The 22,969-nt window shown below is 51.4% G+C and overlaps 1 protein-coding gene and 1 non-coding gene across 3 annotated transcripts in view; one reads left to right on the top strand and one right to left on the bottom strand.

Annotated features, from left to right (window-relative positions):
* Positions 1-22,969, bottom strand: part of BACE2 (beta-secretase 2) — a 91,795-nt gene that overhangs the window by 30,353 nt on the left and 38,473 nt on the right. For both annotated transcript variants that reach the window (XM_032392518.1, XM_032392519.1), the window contains exons 3-8: positions 17,707-17,923; positions 14,322-14,450; positions 13,015-13,149; positions 11,329-11,430; positions 6,404-6,553; positions 1,102-1,270 (exon numbers count right to left, since the gene is read on the bottom strand). In XM_032392518.1, coding sequence (XP_032248409.1) covers positions 1,102-1,270; positions 6,404-6,553; positions 11,329-11,430; positions 13,015-13,149; positions 14,322-14,450; positions 17,707-17,923 — 902 coding nt within the window. The remainder of the gene's footprint in view (positions 1-1,101; positions 1,271-6,403; positions 6,554-11,328; positions 11,431-13,014; positions 13,150-14,321; positions 14,451-17,706; positions 17,924-22,969) is intronic.
* LOC116624615 lies at positions 14,648-14,749 on the top strand. Its single transcript, XR_004297924.1, has one exon. It is a non-coding gene; the product is annotated as a U6 spliceosomal RNA (small nuclear RNA).

Below are 22,969 nucleotides of genomic sequence, written 5' to 3'. Positions count from 1 at the left end.
GCACAACCTGCCCCCCCCCCCCCCAATCTCCATGGCTCTCCCCCAGACTTCTCCGTTGGTTTTAGATCCCAGTGAAGGTCCAGTCAGGGTCAGGGCGACCGGCTCAGCCAGCATTCCTGCCTGTGGGTCACTATCCTGAGTGTTCCATCAAATTCACACCTCCCTCTCCGCACTGCGTGGGGACCCATGTCTCAACCCACAGCCTCTCATATTCTCCTGTCCCACCTCCTGGCTGTCTCACATGTGCTTAATTTTTCTCTCCATTGGCATGTTACCCGCCAACTCTGAATCCCACATGCCAGGATCTGTCAGTCCCCTGAAATCCCACTGCCTGGTCATGCGCTCTCTATGCGTCCCCAGCGATCCCAGCTCATGCCCACGTCTAGGACTGGCCTTTTCTGCCAGAGGTACCCAACCCTCCCAGTAAACCTTGCACTGTGTGGACACTCCATCCTAGCAAACTGTTCATCTACAGACATTTTCGAGTTTGGGGGTTTACCCACCCATCACCTTTCCTGCCCTCTCTCCTGTGGTTTCCCTGAACACTGGCCCAACCTTCAAGCTCAGCATCACAGAGCAATGCTGCTAACTCACCCCCAAACCAGCTCTTCAAAGGGGTTCTGGGAGAAAAACACGCTCCTTGATCTCATCATTTTAGGATTTCAAGAAATAGCAATGATAGGCATTTACTTCTTATGGCACAACAAAGATTGCTTTGATGGAAAAAAAATACATAGCTTACCCATGAATCTTTATTTATTTTAATTTTCCTGTCAAAAAACTGTAATTCTTCCCCAAGGCCTCTTTACTCTGTGGTGTGAGATACCATCTTAACTTTAATGTGAGAAATAATCACAATACTAACGTCGATCACGCATTTGCCATGTGTCAAGCATGGGACTAAATGTTTTACACGGAGGGACTCATTTCCTCCTCTCTGCATCCTGCCGTGCGTCTTACTGATACCACCCACCACGGATAACGGGCCCATGGGAAACAATTCAAAGGCAACTGACCCGTCATCAAGAGTTGCTCCCAAGTCAGTGAATGGACATTGAGTACTCCAGCTGGGGCTCCCCGTCCAGCGCGCGCACCACTTACCTGCACAGGGGCTGGCCGCAAAGCCCACCCTTTTCCGAGCTCTGTCGAAGATCACGTAGAAGCCCTCCATCACGGTAGCACCGATCACCAGCGCGTTCGTGGAAGGTGAAATGCCGAACCGGTAACATTCATAATTCAGGCCCGCCCCCATCATGGGCTGGATGTAGAGCTGTTTATGAGGAGCGAGCACACAGACAGGGGGAAGCATGAATCCGGCAACATCACAAAGCTGTCGAGGCCACAGCGCGTTCCAACCCTCCCAGGTGCCGGGGGGGGGGGGGGGGGGGGGGGGGGGGAGGATGACATCACCCTGCCGGGTCCCTGCCACCTGGAAGATGACATCATAAGCATGGTGAATAAACATTCCTGAAAGTGATAAAAACACGTGCATTGCCTGCAACTACACACAGGGGAACCCATCCACCCGTCCGTCCGTCCGCCCGTCCATCCATCCAGCATGTGGCATGGCCTAGATAATGCCTCAGTACCAGCAACCAACACACAGTCCCACGCCCTTGAGGCTTCCCATCCAGGGAGGGGGCAGGTGAGTAAATGTGGAGTGGGACGGGCCCCTCTACCATAATGTGGACCAGCTAACTCTCCCCCTCAAATCTCCTCCTTCCCTGGGCCTCTGAGAAAAGGTTGTCTCGTCTTCCTCCCAACACTGGCTGCTCCTTCTCAGGCACCTGTGTAGGATTCACTTTACCTTCCTCACTGTAAGCATCAGAGAACGCCAGGGCTCCAGCCTCCTGGTGGCCATTGCCCCCACCCCCACCCCAGGTGACCCATGTGGCCCCAAGGCCCTAAGCACACCCCAGGGCTCTATGCTGATGCCCAAATCTTGACCTCCAGCCAGATCTTTGCTGCCTTGGCCACACTCAACAGGCTCCCCAAATCTGCTTTTTTTCAAAGTCTTCTGTTTCAGTAGGTCTGTGATTCACTCACTTCCTCAGGCCCTACAGCACCGGGCCAGGATCTCTTTCCCCACCTGGAAACCATAACAAGAGGCTGCAGGCCCTCCTTTGAAATGGCATCTGAATCCAATCCCGCCTCCCATCCCCATGGCTTCCAGACCATTAGCATCCTCTGCTCTCCTGCGAGACCGCAATGCTCCTAACTGGCCCCAGGATGCGGTCTTTGTCATCCTCTGCCAAAGAGAGCTTAAAAGTAGGCAGCAGGGTGGAAGCAGGATGACTTATTTCCTCAGAGAGACAGAAGATGTCACAGGGAGAAGACCCAGCACCCCCTCGTAGGAAGCTCCCATGAGGATGAGGACCATGGGCTGTGCATGTTCCATCAACACAACACATGGCCCTTGAGGTCCTCTGGGGGCAGAGCCTGCGAGGAAATGAGTCAAAACTTAATCAAGGAGCAAACCAATGTCACCTTGGTGAGAACAATCCCTTTGTGTTTTAACAGCAAAGTATTCAAATGCAGGCAAACAAGAGAATAGAGCAGCTTAGAAAGACAAAATACCAAATATCTGGAAAAAAAGCAATAAAGGGCAAAATGAGTAGGAAGAAGGACTTTCTTGTGAGTACTGACCAGCCCTAAAGGGGTAAAAGCGCAAGAAAGATTACGGAGGGAGAGGCTGGGAGCCCGGGGCATTGTGGCCGGAGGGAGTGTGAGGGGTGGGGATTTTTAGAGGGTGCGGCAGGGAGGGGCTGCACCAGGGTGACAAGGGAGGGGTGCAGCCGGGAGGCAAACCACAGCATAGAGGCGGGACCGAGCACCAGCCCCGAGGAGAGGGAAACACAGGAGCACTATTTAACGTCTGGGCAGAAAAGGAAACCAGAAGTTGTACTAGAGAAGAGAATATGATCAAGCTGACACCCGAGGAAGATGAACTTCACCGCCCTTGCCAGCGCCAGATGGCGAGAGGGAGAGGGGCTGTCAGGGCGGGGGTGAGCAAGGACAGAGCTATGACAGCCCCTGACGTCATCAATGGCTAGACACGGAGCAGCTACTGGGTCCAGAACTGTGCCCACAGTCAAAACCCTCCACGACGGGTTTGTCTGCCTGCAAGCCCCGCTTCGAGGCAAGGAATCATTCATTCTGTTCTCCGCTATGCTCCTGGCCCCTCGGCTGCTGTGAGGGTAGGGGAGGCACCCAGGAGGGCTTCAATCAATGCACGTGATGTCAATGAGTGGTGCTGAGCTTGATGAGCATCAAACGAAAGACACAACTTCTCACGATTAACTCAAATTAGGCAAAGGCAGGGGATCACTGACCTGCCGCCACAGCACCTTCACCTAAGGGTCTGTAAGCAAGCCCTAGGAACGTACGTGGACACACACACAAACACACCTCGGCCTTCGAAGGAACTAACTCTATAATAAAACCCAATTAATTATCACCTACCGTGTAACTGAGGATATTGATGCAAAAATATGCAGACCGAATTTGTATCTTTTACTCCTTGTGTGTCCCAGCTGACTGCCAATAAAAGTTCCAGACTGTAGATGCTGTAACAAGCTGGGGAAAGCTGAAGTATTGCTAAATCTCAGAATAAACTGTCTGTCTTCAACTAAAATAGCACAAATAGACCAACCAGTGATAGACTGAAATTATTTACATTTTTAGGGTTATGTGGAAAAGAAAACCAGAATTTGCCTGTGGGCTGGGGTTGGGGGCTGCTTTTGTCAACGGGCCAAAAAAGATGCAGCCCATGTGTTTTTGGGAAAGAGTGCAGACAGACAAAATTTAAGATAATTGCCTTTGACACAACTCTTTTCTGCACCATCAAGCATATGCTCATCTAGTCCTGCTGATGCCAGAAAGGTCCTGGACACGGGCCCTATTCTAAAACTTCGGTGGGAAGGAGCCCTGATGATTGCCATAAACGTTAGGGAGAGGGGGGCAGGCAGGCAGAACTGCGGTGTTAGGAGGTGACCCCCCAGCGCTGACCCCGAGGGCTGTGTCAGTGACACACAGAGCTCGTGAGGTTATCGGCACAGGATGGTTCACAACTGCCCATCCAAGCCCTTTTCCAAGGAGGCGATGGAAAGAAAAGGGAAGGGGAATGTTGAGTAAGAAATCAGGAAAACAGCAGGGGAAGCAGATTTTTAAAAACCAAAAATGTGAACTTGTCAAAGTCAACCAAAAAATATCTACAGTCTCGTGAGACTAATACTGGATCCTCACGCAGAGATAACAAAAATTAAAGGCAACACTCCCAAGCCTCCCTCATTGTATTCCTGCCCCCGGCCCGTGCTCGGTCCTGGAACCAGCTGCCGAGCCCCAGTCACCTTCCAGCTCTGGCGGCTACTACCCGCCCTGGACGTCGTAGATTTTCCCCAGAATGCCTGTTTTCTCCTGCATCTTACGAGTCCCTGATTCTGCCAACCAACGCCCCCGCCATTTATTTACGATCACACGCTCACCTCTGTCCTGAAGCTAGGCTTCAACTTGAGTTACAAACCACACTGAGGAAATACTGTCCAAATCGTGCTGTTCGACTGGCCAAGATTTCATCATAAAGAGCAATTATTTTAAAGATGCAGGAAACATATCACTGTGTGCAGTGAAAATGTCTTTGGCAAGTACTACGATTCCTCCCTTTATAGTTAAAGGGACAGACGGAGAAAGGGCTCAGTGATCTGCTCCACGTTACAGCGTTGAGTCAGGGGCGGAGCTGAGCGTGTAACTTGAGCATGTAACTCAAGCCTCGGTCAACGTGTCCTCTGTCCAGCCGTGTTTTCTCCTGAGGCTCTCAGGCTCTTCCCCAGTAACCCACCATTCCACGTATAAAGTGGAGAAGGGAAAAGGCAGCATTATCACTTCCTTTTCACTTCTGAAATCATTCCTCCTTCCCTATCCCCCAATCCCACCCTTCGTCCCAAAGTCACCAAATCACGACAAAGGCACATTGATCTGTCTGTTCAAAAAAACAGTGATTACACACTAGTCTCCATGCACGCTCGTGCCAGGGAAGGAGCAAGGATCTCCGATCTCATGGTTCTCCTCTGCAAGGAATTAACGTAACGGAGGAAGAACTGTAAGTCTGTGTATGTGCTTTTAAAGAAAACAGAAGTCCAACAAAAAAGGCAACAGCATAAAATACCCCCTAAAGGGGTGACTGCCTGCGGGATGAGTAGACTAGGAAGCATGCATTAGGAGTCTGAAGGGCAGGCTCACAAACGGGTTATTCTGCTCAGCAGAGGTTCAACAAAAGAGGGGTTGTTTGAGTTGGATCTTGAAGGATGGGAAGAATCTGGATATGCAGAGGGAGTGGGGGAGGAGAGGGCATTTCTGGCGGGGGGGGGGTGGCAGAAGTAAAGGTCAGGAGAGTGAGCTAGCACGAAGCCTGGGAGAACACTGACTGGTGAGTGGCAGGTCAAGGGCGTGGAAGGGTCCAGTGAGGACCAGAGAGCCACAGGGAGTAAGGTCATCAGTGTGCACCGAGTGGGGACTCCCTGATGGCTCATAGCAGGGACAGCAGGCTGGAAGATGCCACCTAGGAAGATCATCTGGCAATGGCTTTAAGGGCAGAAAGGAGGGGACTGGGCTACACGGAGCATACTTGGAGGTCCCCGGAGGGGTGCAATAGGGGACCTGAGAGCCTCGGGAACCGGGAGGAGGTGAGAAGCGTGACTGAGCAGGGCAGAACATGCTTTGTTTGATTAGAAGCTTAGGAGGAGGAAGGAGCCAATGGAATATGGAAAACAAAAGGATGTCTTCATCTCTCTGAGGGTCCAGTTTTATTCTCCTTTTAAAAAGAACATATTTTGGGGGCACCTGGGTGGCTCAGTTGGTTAAGCATCTGCCTTCAGCTCGGGTCATGGTCCTGAGGTCCTGGGATCGAGCTCCCTGTCGGGTTTCCTGCTCAGCGGGGAGTCTGCTTCTCCCTCTCCCTCTGCTGCTCCCCCTGCTTGTGCTCTCTCGTTCTCGCTCTCAAATAAATAAAATCTTTAAGATAAATAAATAAAATAAAAGAACATATTTTGGTGCTGTGATGGATGCTGCACAAATGTCCTCCATTCCTGGCCTTCCCCGTTGCCAGGCCCTTGGGATGGGACCACGCAGCCAGCCTCTCCTGCTGGGAGGTAGGTCCACTTCCCCAGTCCGGGGTCTGGGCTGCCTGGGCCCCGTGCGCGCAGCGTGCTCAGAGTAGCGGGCCTGCCCAGACTCCCGAGCAGGGGTGCACGCCCGAGCAGGGGTGCAGGCTCGTTGATGAGGGCCGCCCGGTTTCTCGGCCATCCCACAGCACCACTATGCTACCTACCTAGGCGCATGAGGCACGAAGCGCCTCACTTCGGCGTGGTGCGTGTTCCGGGAGAAAAGCACAGGTCCCAGTTCATACCTGAGGCAGGATGGTTACACGGAACGACTGGCTGGAGTTCTCGTCTCTCAGGTAGATGGAGATTTTAGGGAAGTAAGACCAAGGTGTCTCAGAATTCGTCCAGCAAGCCAGCTGGGACCCAGTCCAGAAACCATCAGAGAATTCTGGAATCTGGACAAAACGAGATCATGTGAGAAGCGAGGACTAGTCTGGCACATCAACAGGAAACGGCTCCCAGCTCCCCTCATCACCTCGCCAGATGCCCGTGGCGGTAAACAGTGTTTCCTTTGGACGGCGTGGTGGAGACAGCCGTCCTCTGGAAGGAGACCGGTGATGACAAATCCACAGCTATCAAGATTAGGCACAGGCAGGCACGCAGGGTACCGACCGGCGCCAGACACCGCTGTAAACCCTCTGCAGCACTAATGACTTTAGTCCTCGAAAAGCCCCAGCGGCCCAGGAGCGGCACCCCCGCACCCCACATTACAGGTGAGGAAACCAGAGCACACAGAGCTGAAGCAATGTGCCCAAGGCCTCAGTAGGGGGCAATGGCCCTTTAGAAGAGAGAATACATCCGACATGTGGCCCTCCAGACCCTTTTGGGCATCACCTCTCCTCTGAATTTCGAGCACAGCACTCGTCCTCCTGGTGCAGAGCCCTGCGCGGGCTCTCTGCTCTTCTGGAATATCTTTCTCCTCCTCCAGACATCAGCTCAGATGCCACCTTCCAGGAAGCCCTCCCCACCGTGCTGATTACCCTGCCATAGAGCTCTCCCCTTGGTCTTTCCCCTCGTAGCAGCTGTAATGTGACATTTATGGGTGTAACTGCTTACATTCTCTTTCCTGCACTACAATCTGAGTCCTCAAACAACAGAAATGTATTGTCTGCTCGCCTTACAGTTCTAACACCTAGCCCACAGGAGAGACTCGGGAAAGAGCTGTGGGAAAAATGAACAGTCAAGAACACAGAGCGCCCACCTGAGCCTCCCAGCAGGGGTCTGCTGAACCTGATGACGAGCGATGCCACCTGCACATGCCCACTCGTCGCTAAATTCTCAAATTAACTACAAATAACTCCCACTATCTCACCAGAGCAAGGGAAGGTTCCTGAGCAGACCCGACCTGTCCTGCACCTGCTAATAGTGTATGTGATGGAGATAGGAATGTATGGGGAGGCGGAGCTAGGGAAGGATGGGATGGGGAGGAGCTAGGAGAGCAAGGGATGGGGCGGGGCCAAGAGAGCCAGGAGGGCAGGGGATGGGGCGGAGCCAGGAGAGCAGTGGGATGGGGCGGGGCCAGGAAAGCAGGGGATGGGGCGGGGCCAGGAAAGCAGGGGATGGGGCGGGGCCAGGAGAGCATGGGATGGGGCGGAGCTAGGAGAGTACTGACGTGGATAAGACGTGACTGTCAAGGGAGCATCCCCAGGAAGCTGAGCTGAGCTAAGGGCCAGGGAGCCCTAGGAGATGAATTTGAAGGAGGGCGGGCCGAGCACGGAAGCTGCCTCACTGGATAAAACAGATGGCAGCCGTGGAGGCCAGTGCGACGGACGGGAAGGAGCAGGAGATGGGGGACAGAGGGTATCCTGGTGGCCTTGGCGTCTTCATCAGAGATCATGTGTCAGAGATCTGAGCTTTGTGGCAAGCCGGGTGTGATTTAGGAGTCCAAATGGGATTCACATAGGCCACTGGTTCTTGAGTCTAAACTCCTGTCTAGCCAGGCCCACTCGAGAGTCACTAAGGGTGGGTGGGAAGTGGTGATGTGGCACCGAGGGAATCCCTTTTGAGAGGATACAGGGAGAAGGGAGGGGCCCAGGATCCACCCTGGATGGGCAGGCAAAGGACACACCCACGAAGAGGGCATAGGGCCGGGAAGTCCAGGAAGGAGGGTGCTATGGAAGTGGAGGGAAGGTAAGACAGGTAAGCAGGGATGGTGCGGAGACCAAGCAGGGCAACTGAGGAATCGGAGCCTCACTGGATGAACGCTGAGTGCTGTGTGCTGCAGGACCATACATGGCAGGTGCGAGCTTGCGTGCCCTCGTCACTCCGTCCATCCGTCCCTCCCTCCATCCGTCCCTCCCTCCCTCCAGGACCAGACAGTGGGGAGAAAACGCTCTGGGGTTTTCACCCATTACATGGACCATCCATTATGAAACCGTCAGTGATCTGTAACATGTCTAATGTTGGCGTTAATTTTTTTTTTTTTAAAGATTTTATTTATTTATTTGACAGAGAGAGAGACAGCGAGAGAGGGAACACAAGTAGGGGGAGGGGGAGAGGGAGAAGCAGGCTCTCTGTGGAGGAGGGAGCCCGATGTGGGGCTCGATCCCAGGACCCTGGGATCATGACCTGAGCCGAAGGCAGACGCTTAACAACTGAGCCACCCAGGCACCCCGGCGTTAATATATTTTTACCTTTTGTAAAAGTTAAGTCGATTTGAACTATGTATCAGAGGGCAGATGAGTCAACAGAGTGGGGCAGTCATTTGCTGGACTTAAGGATGGGCTAAGGTGAGGCTGGGTGGGCCTGCGCCCAGGACGGGGAGCCCCACATCAGCGCCCAGGACGGGGAGCCCCACATCAGCGCCCGTGGGCAGCTCCAATTTGCAGATGAGGGATCAGGCCTGGAAACTCACCTAAGGGGCACAGCTCTGAATCGGATGGGGGACCACCTGCCTTGAAAGAGGCATCCCTGAGTCCAAGGGCCTCCCCGGAGGCTAAGCCACGTGTCCTTGGAGGACAGTTTTGACCTTCAGATCAGAGTTCAGAGTCCGAAGTCATCCTAAAGCAGGTGTCATCCTGCGTCTGGATTTTACAGATGGGGGAGCGCTGGGCCGAGCACAAGGGCGCTGCAGCTATGAGGAGAGGGAGCCCAGGTCTCTGCCATATACAGAACTCCATTTCAAAATACAGACCTATAAACCATGCATTCCTAAAATCCCGTCTGAACAAACCAGGCCAGGAGACAGGAGCCCAACATATGCACTGCATTTAATTCCCCAAAGCCAGGTTATTCCCTTAACCAGAAAGAAACGCTACTCAATAGGTGAGAAAGAATATGCCCATCTTTGGACCAGGCACGCGGACACAGGGACCCCGTCCGCCCTCGCTGGGCTTTTCTTGCCCAAGACGGAGAACCTTCCCGGGTCCTCCCCCTTCCTGACACAGGCTCTGAAATCAGAGGATTAATTTTAGATAAGGCAAACAAATTCTGTAATCCCACTCCTTCTACCTCGTGGTTTTCTTATAAAGTCAGTCCCCGCTGACCACGGGCTCCCCAGAGGCGGGGCTGGCCAAGGGCGAGCCAGGTTCACCCGCATGCCCTTGAGCATTTCTGCGGGATGGTCCTCACACACTTGCAGCCCAGAATACTCAGTCTGAAGATGCTCGTGTCAGGTCTGCTGAGGACAGTTTCACTACTGAAGAAAATCAGCATATGGCTCCGTATTTTAAGCATGGTCTGATTTTCAGCCAGCATTCTGAATTTAGGGCACTAAAAACTTTCCTTGCCATTTTTTCTGATTCAGCAGATATGAGACAAGATAGGAGCTTTCCTCTGGCTTCTGACCACTGCTGCCCTGAAGTCCTTTCAAGCTCAAAAAGGGGCCTCTAAGCTACTTCTTTTTCACTGCTCCTGTCCGTTCTCTTAGTTCACTCGCTGCTCTTCCCACAGCAGTTTCAGACCTCTGAAGTCGGGTTCAGGACAATCAAACGCCCCTTCCTCCTTCCCCTGCTCCTGCTAGAACCTGTAACAAAGCACCGCTATGCATCTTCCCATCATTCTCTGAATTCGGCCAGCGGAGTCGTGGGACAGTCAGGCCTGCGTTAGTACCAGCATAAAGACTTTGGACAGGAGATGCTGGTTTCTGGTGACCTTGCAAGGGTGGCCCTGTACAGAGCAAGGCTTATGAAAACACCCAAGAAGCGGAGAGAAACGTTTCTCCCGTTCGAACAAAGAGCACCAGCAACCGCGGTGGGACATTAGATGCCTCTCCTTCTAGAGCACCGCTGTGCGGGGCACATCGTACCCCAGCCCTCCCGACAGCCCCGCGATGAGAACGTGGAGACTCCGAGGGCCCGAATCCCGCCCCGGGCACCCAGCTAGTGAGCGGCAGAAACCAGCCCCCATTCAGGTCCATCTCACCCCTGAAGCTGTGCTCTTCCCAATCAATGCCTTCGGTCTACCCTGGTGCCCAGAACCAACTGGAAAGTTGGGGCCATACTGGAATGCTGTCAGCCACTTCTCACAAAATGCATGTTGTTCTTGAGCAGGATTTTAATAATTATTATACTGGTTGATTGACCTTTGTCTTCTGAGAATCACATTCTTTTACAGAAGAATTAGAATCCCACCACAGCCTGGATGAAGGCCTAAAAGTATGATTTGGGGCTCATGTCTCTTGTTTTAAAGGCTACAAACATATTCATTGGTCACTATTTCCTTTAATATAGAATGTGACCAAGAGGCTTTTTTTCTTAGATTAAAAAAAAAAAAAGTACTGGGCGCCTGGGTGGCTCAGTTGGTTAAGCGACTGCCTCCGGCTCAGGTCATGATCCTGGAGTCCTGGGATCGAGTCCCGCATCGGGCTCCCTGCTCAGCGGGGAGTCTGCTATTCCCTCTGACCCTCCCCCCTCTCATGCTCTATCTCATTCTCTCTCTCAAATAAATAAATAAAAAATCTTAAAAAAAAAAAAAAGTACTACATCCACTACACTATTATTTGAAATACTAAACAGCATGGCACCTCCAGATCCAAGTTCCCTGAGGTTAACGTGAAGAAATTCTTTGCTAGTTAAGAGTAAGGCTGTGAACTTAATAAGTAATAGTTTAAAAAAAAAAATCCAACCCCTCAAAATCCCCAGATGAAGACTGTTGAATACACAGGAGTGCTCCCCAGCACGTGGCCATGACCTGGTGCTCTCCGGGATTTATCAGCACCCTGAGCACTCACCAGAGACGTGCGGGCCACGGCCTCAACCACTGCATTGAACACCTTCTGGGGCAGGCGCAGAAGTGTGGTGCCGCTGTCCACGATGGCCTTGTCTGCGTTATACTGGAACAGAGGAGAATTGTGGGGAGAGGGCATGAGTGACATGCAATGTGATTCCAGCCCGCTGTCACTGTGGGTCCGCCATCCACAACTTCAGGCAGCCCTACCTCGCTGGTAGCTCCACTCACTGCCCAGTCTTGGAACTGGGACACCAGCCCAACATTCTCACTTCCCAGATAAGGAGACGGAGACCAGGAAAGGGAAGTGACGTGACCAAAATCAACAGCTCTCCCCATGCACACATTTCCCCGTTTGGAGGTGCCCAGACGTCCCTGTCGAGGAGCCCCAAGAACAAAGGGGGGAGACCCCCTTGTCTTTCAGATTGAAATGACACATTAATTACCATTTATACAAATCCTACAGAATCAATGATTATCCCAGGAATGGAGACAGAGAATTAGGATGGAGTTTTTTTTAACAGACACCCCATTTAGGATGGAACTTTAGGATGGAACTTTAGGATGTATTCAGGAAGAGGATCTTGCACGTGTGCACACACGAGTTTGTGTTGTATTATAGGCCTTCCCCCTTGATTCTACCACTGGATTCTTTAGTGGCAACTAAGTGCCTCTGACAATAAACCCAGCTCTGTGGCCTTAGGACTGGACACTCTCATAGTGGGAGGGGACACCGCTCTCTCAAGCTCCGACAGGTTTCAGAGGCATCTGTGCACATGGGCACCGTGGTGGACGGGGATGGTTCGTGAGAAAGGAGGTGAGGGCAGGCAGGAATGGAATGAAATGCTGGCGGTTTTTATAAACCATCCTGCAGACGTTGTGGGAGACGGACCCCCGCAAGCTGTCTTCATCATAACGTCATTATGGCCGCAAGTAAGCCAAATGCAGACAGGGTGTGACCGGGGCTCCTGTATGACTCGGCGCCCAGCTCTGCATGTCTGCCTCCTGTCAGGACAGTCGGGACACGCTGCTCTTCAGAGCATCACTTGTCCTGGAGGGAGAGGTGAGCGGCGGGGGGCATGAATGGAAGATAAAGCTGATGGTTTATTTTCAGTTTCATTTTGCTTATTTCTAGTTGTTTTTTCCCTTGCACTGATGAAAGCCTGCTTATTCGATCCTCTTAAATGGAGTCCAGGAACCATCAGGCCCAGGAGAACAGTGAAAGGGGCTGGATAGTGCTCTTCATACACACCATTTTATGCTAATTTTTCCCTATGAAGCCAAGTGACCGGAAGGAAGCAAGTTTTCTGGAAGGAGGAGTTTGTTTTCATACAAAAAGCCCCTGTAACTTTTAATGTAATGAATCTTTGATTTATCTTGTAGTGTACCTTCTAATTTCTTTTTTAAGATTTATTTGTTTATTTTAGAGACAGTGTGCCCATTGGTGGCGGGGGGGGAGGTGCAGGCAGAGAAAGGAGAGAATCCAAGCAGACTTCCCCTGAGCTCAGAGCCAACACAGGGCTCCATCCCAGGACCCTGAGATCATGATCTGAGCCAAAACCAAGAGTCAGACGCTTAACTGTCTGCACCACCCAGGCGTCCCTGTACCTTCTAATCTCCTATTTGGGTCCCAACTATAGTAGTGAAGTGACCCAGGCACCCAGACACAAAGAGATCACAATGTGAATACCTCTCTGCAGTCCAGATTCAGGCTCTGGCCTCCAATTTCCAACTTGAGAATTTCTATCTGATAATACCACTCCTCCTTAATAGGGGTATACCAGATGTCTCCTTTGTACAAACTCGGCTCAATTCCACCCAGGACCTGAGAAGAAAAATATTTACGGGTGTAAGAGAAAAAATATGGAGGCATATCAACAGGTTACACAGAGAAGCATACAATCAGAAGGTGAATCCTCACTGGAATCAGTACCTTCACATTATGACGATGTTACAAAATATATATGCTTGAAAATTAAACAATCTTATATCCTCGTCTGATCAAGATGCTCTGGTGGTTTCCCTTCTATAAAAGAAGTACCTACAATTCTAGCCTTACCATACTGAGATCCGCCCCCAAACAAATGAAGTAAAATAGTGAGCCACATTGACGGACAAGAATTCAGTTCCTCGGAAGACAAGAGGAGGACTTGCAATCTCACACATTTGCATGGAAAGCAAAACAAAGGAGCTTCCCTCATCAAAATTTCATGTTGCAAAACTATAAAACATTGCCCCACAAATTCTAGGCTGTCCTCTGTCCTGAAAAGGGGGGTAAATAAGGTATTAAGATCGGGTGTAGTGTAAGCAAATGAAAGCAACCGAGTGTCTGCTTCTCATAGCTGGACTAGAGGGTTGTCAGCACCCGCCCTGAGGGGCCCTTCTCGTGCACTGTCCCTGTCACCTCCTGCTTGAGACATCTGGGTGCAGGGTCCATCGAGGGGACACTCAGCCTCAGCACATCCACAGGGCTGGGGGCCTTGATCTGTTTCTGTTTCACTAGAAAACTTTCTGCTGTGAGTGTGTGAGTGTGTGAGTGTGTGAGTGTGTGTGTGTGTGTGTGTGTGTGTGTGTGCAAAGAAAGGATATGCAGGTGTTCCTGTCTCTACACCAAATTTAGGAAACCGTCAGCATTTCCCTCAACTGGCGGCCAAGCCTGGGTAAGGCCCACCTGCCACACCCCCTACGGTTCCTCACTTGCCCCTCCCTCACCTGCCAAAAAGTTACCCTTCAAGGGAAACATTTTAAAAAGCTTTAATGGAATTTGGGGAAGCATTGAGAATCATCTTTTGGCTGGCAGGATAATTAGGAAAGATAAAAATAATACCTAATTTTACCCAGTTTTTTTTAAAGGTTCTATAACAAGGGTTATCAAAATTCCACAGTACTTATGTATGCTTCTGCGTCTAATATTTCCACCAGGGTGTTCATAAAACAGAAAAGCTGCCCGATTTATTTGCGATTTTTGTTCCCCCTTTAAGACTAAAAGATACCCACAAGACTACCTCCGTTGGTACCAGATCCAGCTACAGGTAGCCCTGCCCCACACATCTGCATGGAGAAGACATTGGGGATCTTCGCCTGGGCCACCAGGGAATCGAAGAACGTCTCCAGGGAACTTGACGGCTGCAGGAGATACAAGGACAGCAGCTGAGATGAGGACTGACCCCGAGCAGACACCGGGCATGAGGTACAAAATGGTTTTTCTTTGTATTTAATTCTTTTCACGGTGAACCAACAAACAAGCTTCTGATCAAGGGCAGTGATTCAGAAACCAACAACAGGCCTTCCTACTACGCAGTGCTTTCCCTGTGCGTGCGGCTCTGTTGGAAAAATCAGATAGTATTTCTACAATTGGAACGAGACACAGAAGATCTGCACGGACCCTGCGCAAGGCTGAGACGCAAACCTAAGACGGTATTGCTGGGGAGTTAGGACGTCGTCCCATTTATCACCACGATGCCCTGTGATGCAGGCACGAGACGTGGAAGTGGGTCACCGGCGTGGGCGGTGGACTCTCATCTCAGCCAGAGCGAGGAGAGAAGCGTCTCTGGGAGCGGCCTTCGTGGCTTCAGAAAACATGCTTCACTTCTCCCGGCCACGGTCGTCTGCCACACACCAATGACAGGTGCTGAGCACGAGACCTCTCAGACCCCAGACCCCGCTGACCTCCAGCGAGCAGGAAAACAGCAGGAAAGAACAGTCCCACACCCCTGAGGTTGAAAAGCCCCGGATTCCCAGCCACCACAGTTCAGTGGACCTCAGTGGCCCGTGCCTTCCTTCCACGGAGCCAGCACTCACTCGGGGCGCCCCCATGTCTCCAGGGCTCAAAGGGAAGAGGTGTGGTTGTGCGAGCAGCTCCGAGCTGGGGGTGGGCCTCCAGGGCTGCTGGTCCCGAGGGCCGGTCAAGCACCTGCGTGTAAATTTTGGCTTTGACGACCGGGAGATCTGGATCTCTCTGAGCTGCTGGTTCCCGATGGAAACTTACTTGGAGTGGCACAGACGCTGCGGGCACATTCTGACCACCAGCGGTCAACGTCGGGACTATTATTTACTGCCTGTAGGAATGAAAACTGTAACTCTGGAGGGAGTAAGACCCCAGCCCATTAGCAAGTAGAAATCTTCCCACTTATTTAACTCAGTTGCATCTGGCTTCCTCCTCCTGCTTCCGTGGAATCTCTGGCAGGATTCGGCACCATCTCCATAGGTGACGTGGGCAGCACGTGTGGCTTCTGGGTGGATGACGGGGACAAGGCCCCCCCTTCCCAGCATGGCCGGGTGTGCTGCTGACCCAGGCCGCCGTTCTTCCGGCCACCTGCTTGGGAGGCTGCAGAGTCACCACCACCTGGGACTGAATTCTGGCTCCGCCACTTGCTCACTGCGTGACTTGTTTCTTTGTTTCTTTATCTGTGAGATGGGGAAACAGTAGCCTCCCAGAGCTGCTCCTGGGGCTTAAATGGGCCAGTACACACAAAGGCCTTGGAACAGTGCCTGGCGCACAGTAAGGGATCTATTATGATTCTGCCAAGTTATTCCTCAGGATCCCTCTTGAAGTTTAAAAACATACAGGTGCCAGGGTCAACCCAAGAGAGCCCGACTCGTATGTGTGCAGTTGGACCCAGGCATCGGTGGCGTGGGAGACCCCGGAGGGCAGGGTCTGACGCACATCCTCAGCAGGAATCCTCGGGACTGACCGGGGGCCGCCACGCGCCATGGCCACCACGCGCCGTGGCCACCACTGAGCGCTCGGTCAACCTATTTCAGCCGCAGCTCTGGCCCACGAAGCCACACCACCCTGCTAGCCCTGTTCCCAACCACGCGCCACGTCCTCCCAATCCTGTGACCATCTCCTCAAACCCAGGACAGGAAGCCGATCATCTTCATCTTGGAATTCCACACAGAAAAAGGTCGTGTGGCGAGTCCGGCCACCCCTAGGGACCCTGAAGTCATTATTTGCAAGGAAGCTTATTATCAGTATCATCCACTGCGGGCAATTTAGCTTTATTCTGCCATCTTTCCGATAATCAGCATAAAACCAATCATGTTTGTACCTTTCACGTCCAAGTCAGGTAACAATGCAATGTTTTGTCCTCGGTCACACTGTCCATGAAATCGTACTGAGGAATGTATGTTATTAAGAGTCTACACAGTTCATATTAAGCTCACCCTACGGTACTGAGAAGGGGCTCCACAGCCCCCCCAGGCTCCACAGACAGGCTCTGGGCGAGCAGGGTAAACCTCTCTGACCTCGGTCGGCACATCCCTAAAATGGGAGAACTCGGCCTCCTGCGAAGCGCACCAGAACCTAAGGAACCAAGTCGTGGGATGTCCTCAGCCCGCCTGCCTCACGGGCCCCCCTCTCCTTGAAAATCACAGGGTCAAGAACTCCCCTGCCTGCCACCCCCTCCCCGCCTCACCCCCCTGCAGCATTTACTAGTGAACTGGGGCTGGGACGCACATCCCTGCGGGGAGAGAAAACAGGCCTTCCCTCCTGGATCCTCATGGACCACGGGGGGCTCTGCGGCTCCTCCAACCTGCTTCTGTTTGTTCCATGCTTCTCTGGCTCCAAGCCGAGCACCGAACAATGAGAGGGCAAGGTGCGGTGCCCGTTACGGGCCAGGAGGGGTGAGCGCCTTCTGCTCTGCTCTAGGCCATGCCCTGGTATCTAACCCGCTTATCTCCGGCTCCCTTCCTGGTGGGAATTCCCCACCTGCATCCCCCCTCAGGCACACCAACGTCACTTCCTTTGGGCTGGCCTGAGTACAAATGTTTGCAGAGTCTGTCTTTCCCATTTTGTGCGAGTTCTGATGCTGATGAGAGGGCGGGCTGCAAGCGTTCCCCTCCTGGGCTGATGGCTGGCAGTCCCTGGGACGTGCATCTCAGGCCCTACCCGGGCTCCAGGTGGCTCCTCGTGGGGTATCCGCAGCCACGGGAAGGCAGCAGGATGCTCTCTCCCCTGGTGGGGGGCCTCCCCAGCCGAGGTTCCAGGCCAGCCGCAGGCTCCACGTCTCCATGAGAATGTATGAATCTAATAAGGGTGTTTTCTTTTAATCCTCCCCTCAGAAAAACACTTCGACGCCAAAATTAAAGTGACTCAGATTCTGTTAACATTTTTAAACTACAGAAGTAAAATAAGCAAAAACAAAGACAAATGGAAAAAAAAAGTAATGCTATGGGTATATCTTGGCAGGAAGGTTCAAAGAACTGCACCATTCACTTTAAATTTTTAAGATGCCTAGAAACGTAATTAACTGTGCGACCACGGTCTGTCTCCACCAAGCGACTCTCACCGACCAACCGTGTCCCGCAGCCGGGACCCACCCCCGCCGCCCGTCTGACTCGTCCCACCTTTGACCTACTTAGATCCCCAGACTGGCCTTACCTTGGCCAGAGCAGCATACGCGAGTCCCAGGATCCCATTCCACTTGATCCCAGGCAGAAAGAAATTCTCTGACTCAAAGATAGTGGCGATGTTGACAAGAAACGAGCTATTGAAGCCCTTCGGGATGGTGACAACGTCCTCCCCGACGAAGCCCGTCCAGCTGCCTTGCGTGTACTTGACCGTGACGTCAAAGCCCTTGGAGCGGTAAGTACTGGACCTGGAGAAGGAAAAGCCAAGGCCCGCTCTGCACCTGCTCGTCCGCGTTCGGACCAGGTGGCCCGGGACGGCGGCAAGCACAGGGACGCGAATGCACACATCACGAACCGCATTCATTCCTGTCGACAAAGGGACCTAGCCCACAAAACATCAACACTCACACTGGGGTGGTGTTTCCGTGCCCACGTGTGAGGGAGACTCTGGGGTCGACACGCAGCCCCGAGTTTAACGTCTACACAACTGAAGCATGTACCTGCCCGATCTGGGCACCAGCCTGGCCCTGTGGCTTTGCAGGGACCCTGCGCTGCTCTGTGTGACACAGCGAGGGGCCTGGGGCCCAGAGTCACATGCACAACCCATGTGACAAATAAAGACCACCACCACGCCTTCCTCCTCAGCGCCCATATTTGCTCCTGATGTCACAGGCTCCTTCTCCAGGCTCTCTCCAATGCCACACTCATACCAAAACATGGGGGTACAGCCAGTGCCGCGAATCCCTGTGATACCATCTGCAGTCCTGTGTGCATATGGTCCTATGGGTAAGAGCTACTCAATCAGAGTAACGTGAAGGAGGTCAGACCATGGGCAGGGCAGATGAGAATGCTGCCCCAGGGCTTTCAGAGACAGGCGGGAAACCAACAAATACATAAAATTCCAATCTAGGCAGTGATAAAGAGTGGAAGGACTCCCCAGGGAATAAAGTGGGCGTGGGGGTTGGGGCAGTGACTTGGCAGTCACCCAGGCCTCTCTAGTGCAGCCACGTCTGTGTGGTACCCACGTAAAGACAATGACCCCGTGGGAAGGACGTTCTGGACGAAGGACAGCAGGTGTCAAGGCCCTGGGGTGTCCAAACCTGTAAGGTAATTCTTACACCCATCTGAGTTTTGAAAACTCTGAATTAGAGGAAGGGACCCAGAGAATGTCTCTAGGCAAATATCTGAACATTCAAACCACACTCACCCTAGGAAAACTGTTAAGTTCCTGAGAGAGGTATCAATTCACCAAGCAAATCATTGTCAAGTGCTCCCATTTGCCTGAGGTTTTCATTCACTATTTTCACATTAAGCCTCTGAACACCAAGTCTTTGTCGTAGGATTGTCTGAACTAGTGCAGTCTTGCCTGGGGTCCAAAAGGAAGTTAAGTCAGAGATGGTATGACCTCTTCTTTGGGGGCACATCTCTCAAGCTTTAAATACGTTAACAGTCTTTAATTCAGTAAACTGCACTTCTGAGCATCTGATCCTAAGGAAACACCCATGATGCAGATGGAGATTCAGGAACAAAGACGGTCATTATGTTTTACTGAAAATAGCAAACAGTTGGAAACAACCTAAATGCCCAAGAAAAAGGGAACCATTCAGTAAAATTATAGTGCATCTCGATGATGGAATATTATGTAGCACCAAAGAATGCTATTTACAAACTCATTTTCAATGACACAGAAATAAGGGGGAAGAAAACATTCAGTGGCTCCCTCTGGGTGGTGGGGTTTGGGAGGGAGACTCTCCTTGTGGTTAGGCCCATCTAGAGTTTCTGCATACATAGCTTTTATAATCAGGAAAAAGAAGCGATTCTTGGGGTGCCTGGGTGGTTCAGTTGGTGAAGCGTCTGCCTTCGGCTCAGGTCATGATCCCAGGGTCCTGGGATCGAGTCCCATATCAGGCTCTCTGCTCAGCAGGGAGCCTGCTTCTCCCTCTGCCCCTCCCCCTGCTTGTGCTCTCTTGTCTGTCAAATAAATAACATTTTTAAAAAGTAAATTAAAAAATAAAAAATAAATTAAAAAAGAAAAAAGAAATAAGTGATTCTTAAAACGCCTGGCAGACACATTTTGGAGATACCTGATTTATGCGAACTTCATAATGGGATACAAAATATGGAGACTACTTAATTTTAGTTTTTACCATCTTAGCTCGCTCTGCCACGATCTTAAAGGCACAGCACATTAGGGGACTACCTCGCGTGCGCGTGTCTCCCGGCAAGGGCAGAAGACACAGACAGAGAGTGAGAGTGAGAGGGGACGGGTCTGGGCACACGGAGCCCTGGGGGCCCGCCCATCAGAGGTCACACAGGCAGGGCAGTCAGTCACTGAAACAGGGCGCCTGCAGGGTTGCTCTAATCCCACATTTACCACCAGCACCAAGTCAGATGTACCTGCTGCAAAGCAGAGGCTGTACACATTTGTGGTGAACAGCAATGAAAACACTGAATTTGGACCATTTGGGGTCAGTCTCAAGGGCACAAATACGCCGCCGCTAACAGAAAAGGCTATTTTGAAATGCGAAGAGAACAGGACCCAGTGCAGGCTCAGCACGCTTTTGCTGTCCAGGGCTAAGAAAACCTTTTGCGGGTCCCATGATCTCCGTTACACCTCCCCAGCTCCGCAGTAGAGTGAGAAAGCAGCTACAGAGGATACTTAACAAATGGGCACTGTTGTAGCCTAATAACGTTGTATTAACAGAAAGAGCAGGTTGGATGTAGCCTGTGGGCCCTCGTCTGCCAAGTCCTGATCTCAAAGATTAGTTCTCTCCCCAACACAGCCTAAGGAACCATCACTTTGTTTGGAGAAATTTTTTATTTTTACACTGCCCAGTCTCTAGAATGCTCATTAGAACCTGCTAATGTCTAAGAGCCTGAAGCAGCCTCTTGGTTGTCTATATAGCGTGTTTCCTACACTACCCTGACCAGCTCGTTCATCCCCTCACGGGGGGGGAGCATTCTGGGTATTTCGGTGCCGCGTGCAGGGATGAGAGGCCGTTGATATTACACGGCCCGGGTTCAACCACTCAGCTGTGTGACACCAGGCCAGGTTATTTAACCTCTCTGTCCTCTAAGGCCTCAACTGAAAAAGGGAGACCACGTAGTACCACCTCTCATGGGGTTAATTCTGAAGACCAAGACCGTGAACTCTGGAAAGCGTTTAGAACAAATCCCTGGGACGCAGCAGGTGCGCAAAACACAAAAACAAAAAACAAAACAAAACAAAAACAAACCAGCTGCTACTATTATAATTATCCAAACACTTACTGTCTTTATTCAATCTATGAACTACTACTAGAAAGTGCAAGAATGTTTTTTCCTGGGGCGTCCGGGTGGCTCAGTCAGTGGAGTGTCCCAACTCTTGCTTTTGGCTCAGGTCGTGATCGCAGGGTCGTGGGACGGAGCCCTGAGTGGGGCTCTGTGCTCAGCGGGGAGTCTGCTTGGGATTCTCTCTCCCTGTCTGCCCCTCCCCCCGCTCGCATATGCGTGCGCACTTGCTCAAAAAATTTAAATAAATCTTTAAAAAAATGGTTTTTTCCCCTGAAAATGCTCCTATAGAGTTACTCTAAATGAATACCCACAACAGTCTCATTTGGAAGTCCAGCCATCCCCACAGAAAGGGGCAAGTCTGTTGTAGGACTTGGTTAAGGTGGTCAGGAGTGGCGGTGGGGTCTTCTTGGTTTCTAAAGGCAGAGTTCTCCCGAGTCCCAGCACTGTCCAACAGAACGGGCTGCCATGACGGAAAGAGTACGTATCTACGCTGGTCAATACGGGAGCCGCAGGTGCACTGAGCGCTAAAACACAATTATACAGCAGGGCTGAAGAAGTAAGCTTATTTCCTCTAATATTATATAATTTAAATAGCCACATGTGGCTAGCGGCTACCCTTGTAGAAAGCATAGTTCTAGAAAATGCGAGAAAAAAGTAAAAGCATACTCTGAACTCCTTGAACTAAGCCTCAAAGGGCAAAAACCCCAGTGATGAATTGTAAGTAACTCTGAGGGGTATCGACGTAGTTTCCAGCACTTAAAAAAAAAAAAAAAAAGGGTTCCTCCATCTTCATGCTCTAACATCCTACTTGTTGGCACTAAGATGCTTTGGCTCTCAACTGCTCTGCACATTAATTAACTATACTGAGAGAGAACCCCAGACTGGCTTGTCCTGCGGCATCCATTCTGGGTGCTCAGAAACAGCAATCAATCAGGGATGCAGGTAGCCAGGAAAAAGTCCACTCACAGCAATAAAATCACTTTGAACCAAGTTCAGGAGGCATTCTGCCTCTGATAAGAGTGTTAAGGAAACACAGAAGTGAAAGGTGAAATCAATGAACAGGGGAGAAAAGAGCCAAAGAACATTTTATTATTTTAAAAGAAACCCGCTATTGTTTTCGGAGGACATAAAAAGAGAAGGTGGAAGGGCATAATTGAAAAGAGTTGAGTCCTGGGTTCTGCTCTGGTTCTCTGAAGCCACCCGAATGCAGCCAGGGGCTCTTCTGCATTTTGGGGGGGGGGGGTTGTAACCTACCTTTGGGGTTGTCAGACTGGCCCAAGTTGACCAGATACCGTCCCCCTTCTCTGCTAAGGGTCTGGAAGTGATCAGACCAGAGTGGATGGGGCCACTGATGGCCCAGGGGCCGCTCGACCAGCCCGCCCACCCTGGAGGTTCATCAACACGCTCAACAATGGCCAACGCTCGTGGGCTCCAACAGTCCCCTCTGGGACAAGCAGACAATGGGCAGGCTTGAAAAACAATCTAAATCATCAGGCCCAGGTATCGGTCATCATCACAAGGAGAGATGAGGCCTTTCTCAGGGGTCCAGCTCAGCATCCTTAAGGAGGTCAGCCGGTAACTTCCTAACATCCGAACACTACTTACAAGCATCAGTTGAGGAAAATAAACTGCTCCCTTTGCCACAACTATTCTGTGGGCCTTTACCCCAGATGGGAGTATGGGAGGAGGAGACATTTTAATTTCCCCCGAATAGTTTAGTAGAGGGTCAAGGGAATGAATATATCGGATCTTTAATCAAGCCAACTGGCTAGAGGCTATTTTATTGGCTAAAAAGGAAGTACATCTAAGGAAATACACAATCTTCTTTTGCCATGTAGAAATTCACTGGAGCATTGACCACCATGGAAAGAGGGCCTCTGATGGGAAGAAGCTACACAAGTCATTAATGGTAGCCTGACGGCTCATCCCATAATCAAAGAGCTCTTGTCAAAGAACCCAAAGCCAAATCTCCAATTACTGGGAAATGTTTCAGGAAGCATTAAACCTGAATATCCAAAGAC

This window comes from Phoca vitulina, unplaced genomic scaffold (assembly GCF_004348235.1).
Source record: "Phoca vitulina isolate PV1807 unplaced genomic scaffold, GSC_HSeal_1.0 scaffold68, whole genome shotgun sequence".
NCBI lineage: Eukaryota > Metazoa > Chordata > Mammalia > Carnivora > Phocidae > Phoca > Phoca vitulina.
The sequence above is the reverse complement of the archived record's forward strand: the minus strand, read 5'-3'. Positions and strand labels throughout refer to the sequence as shown.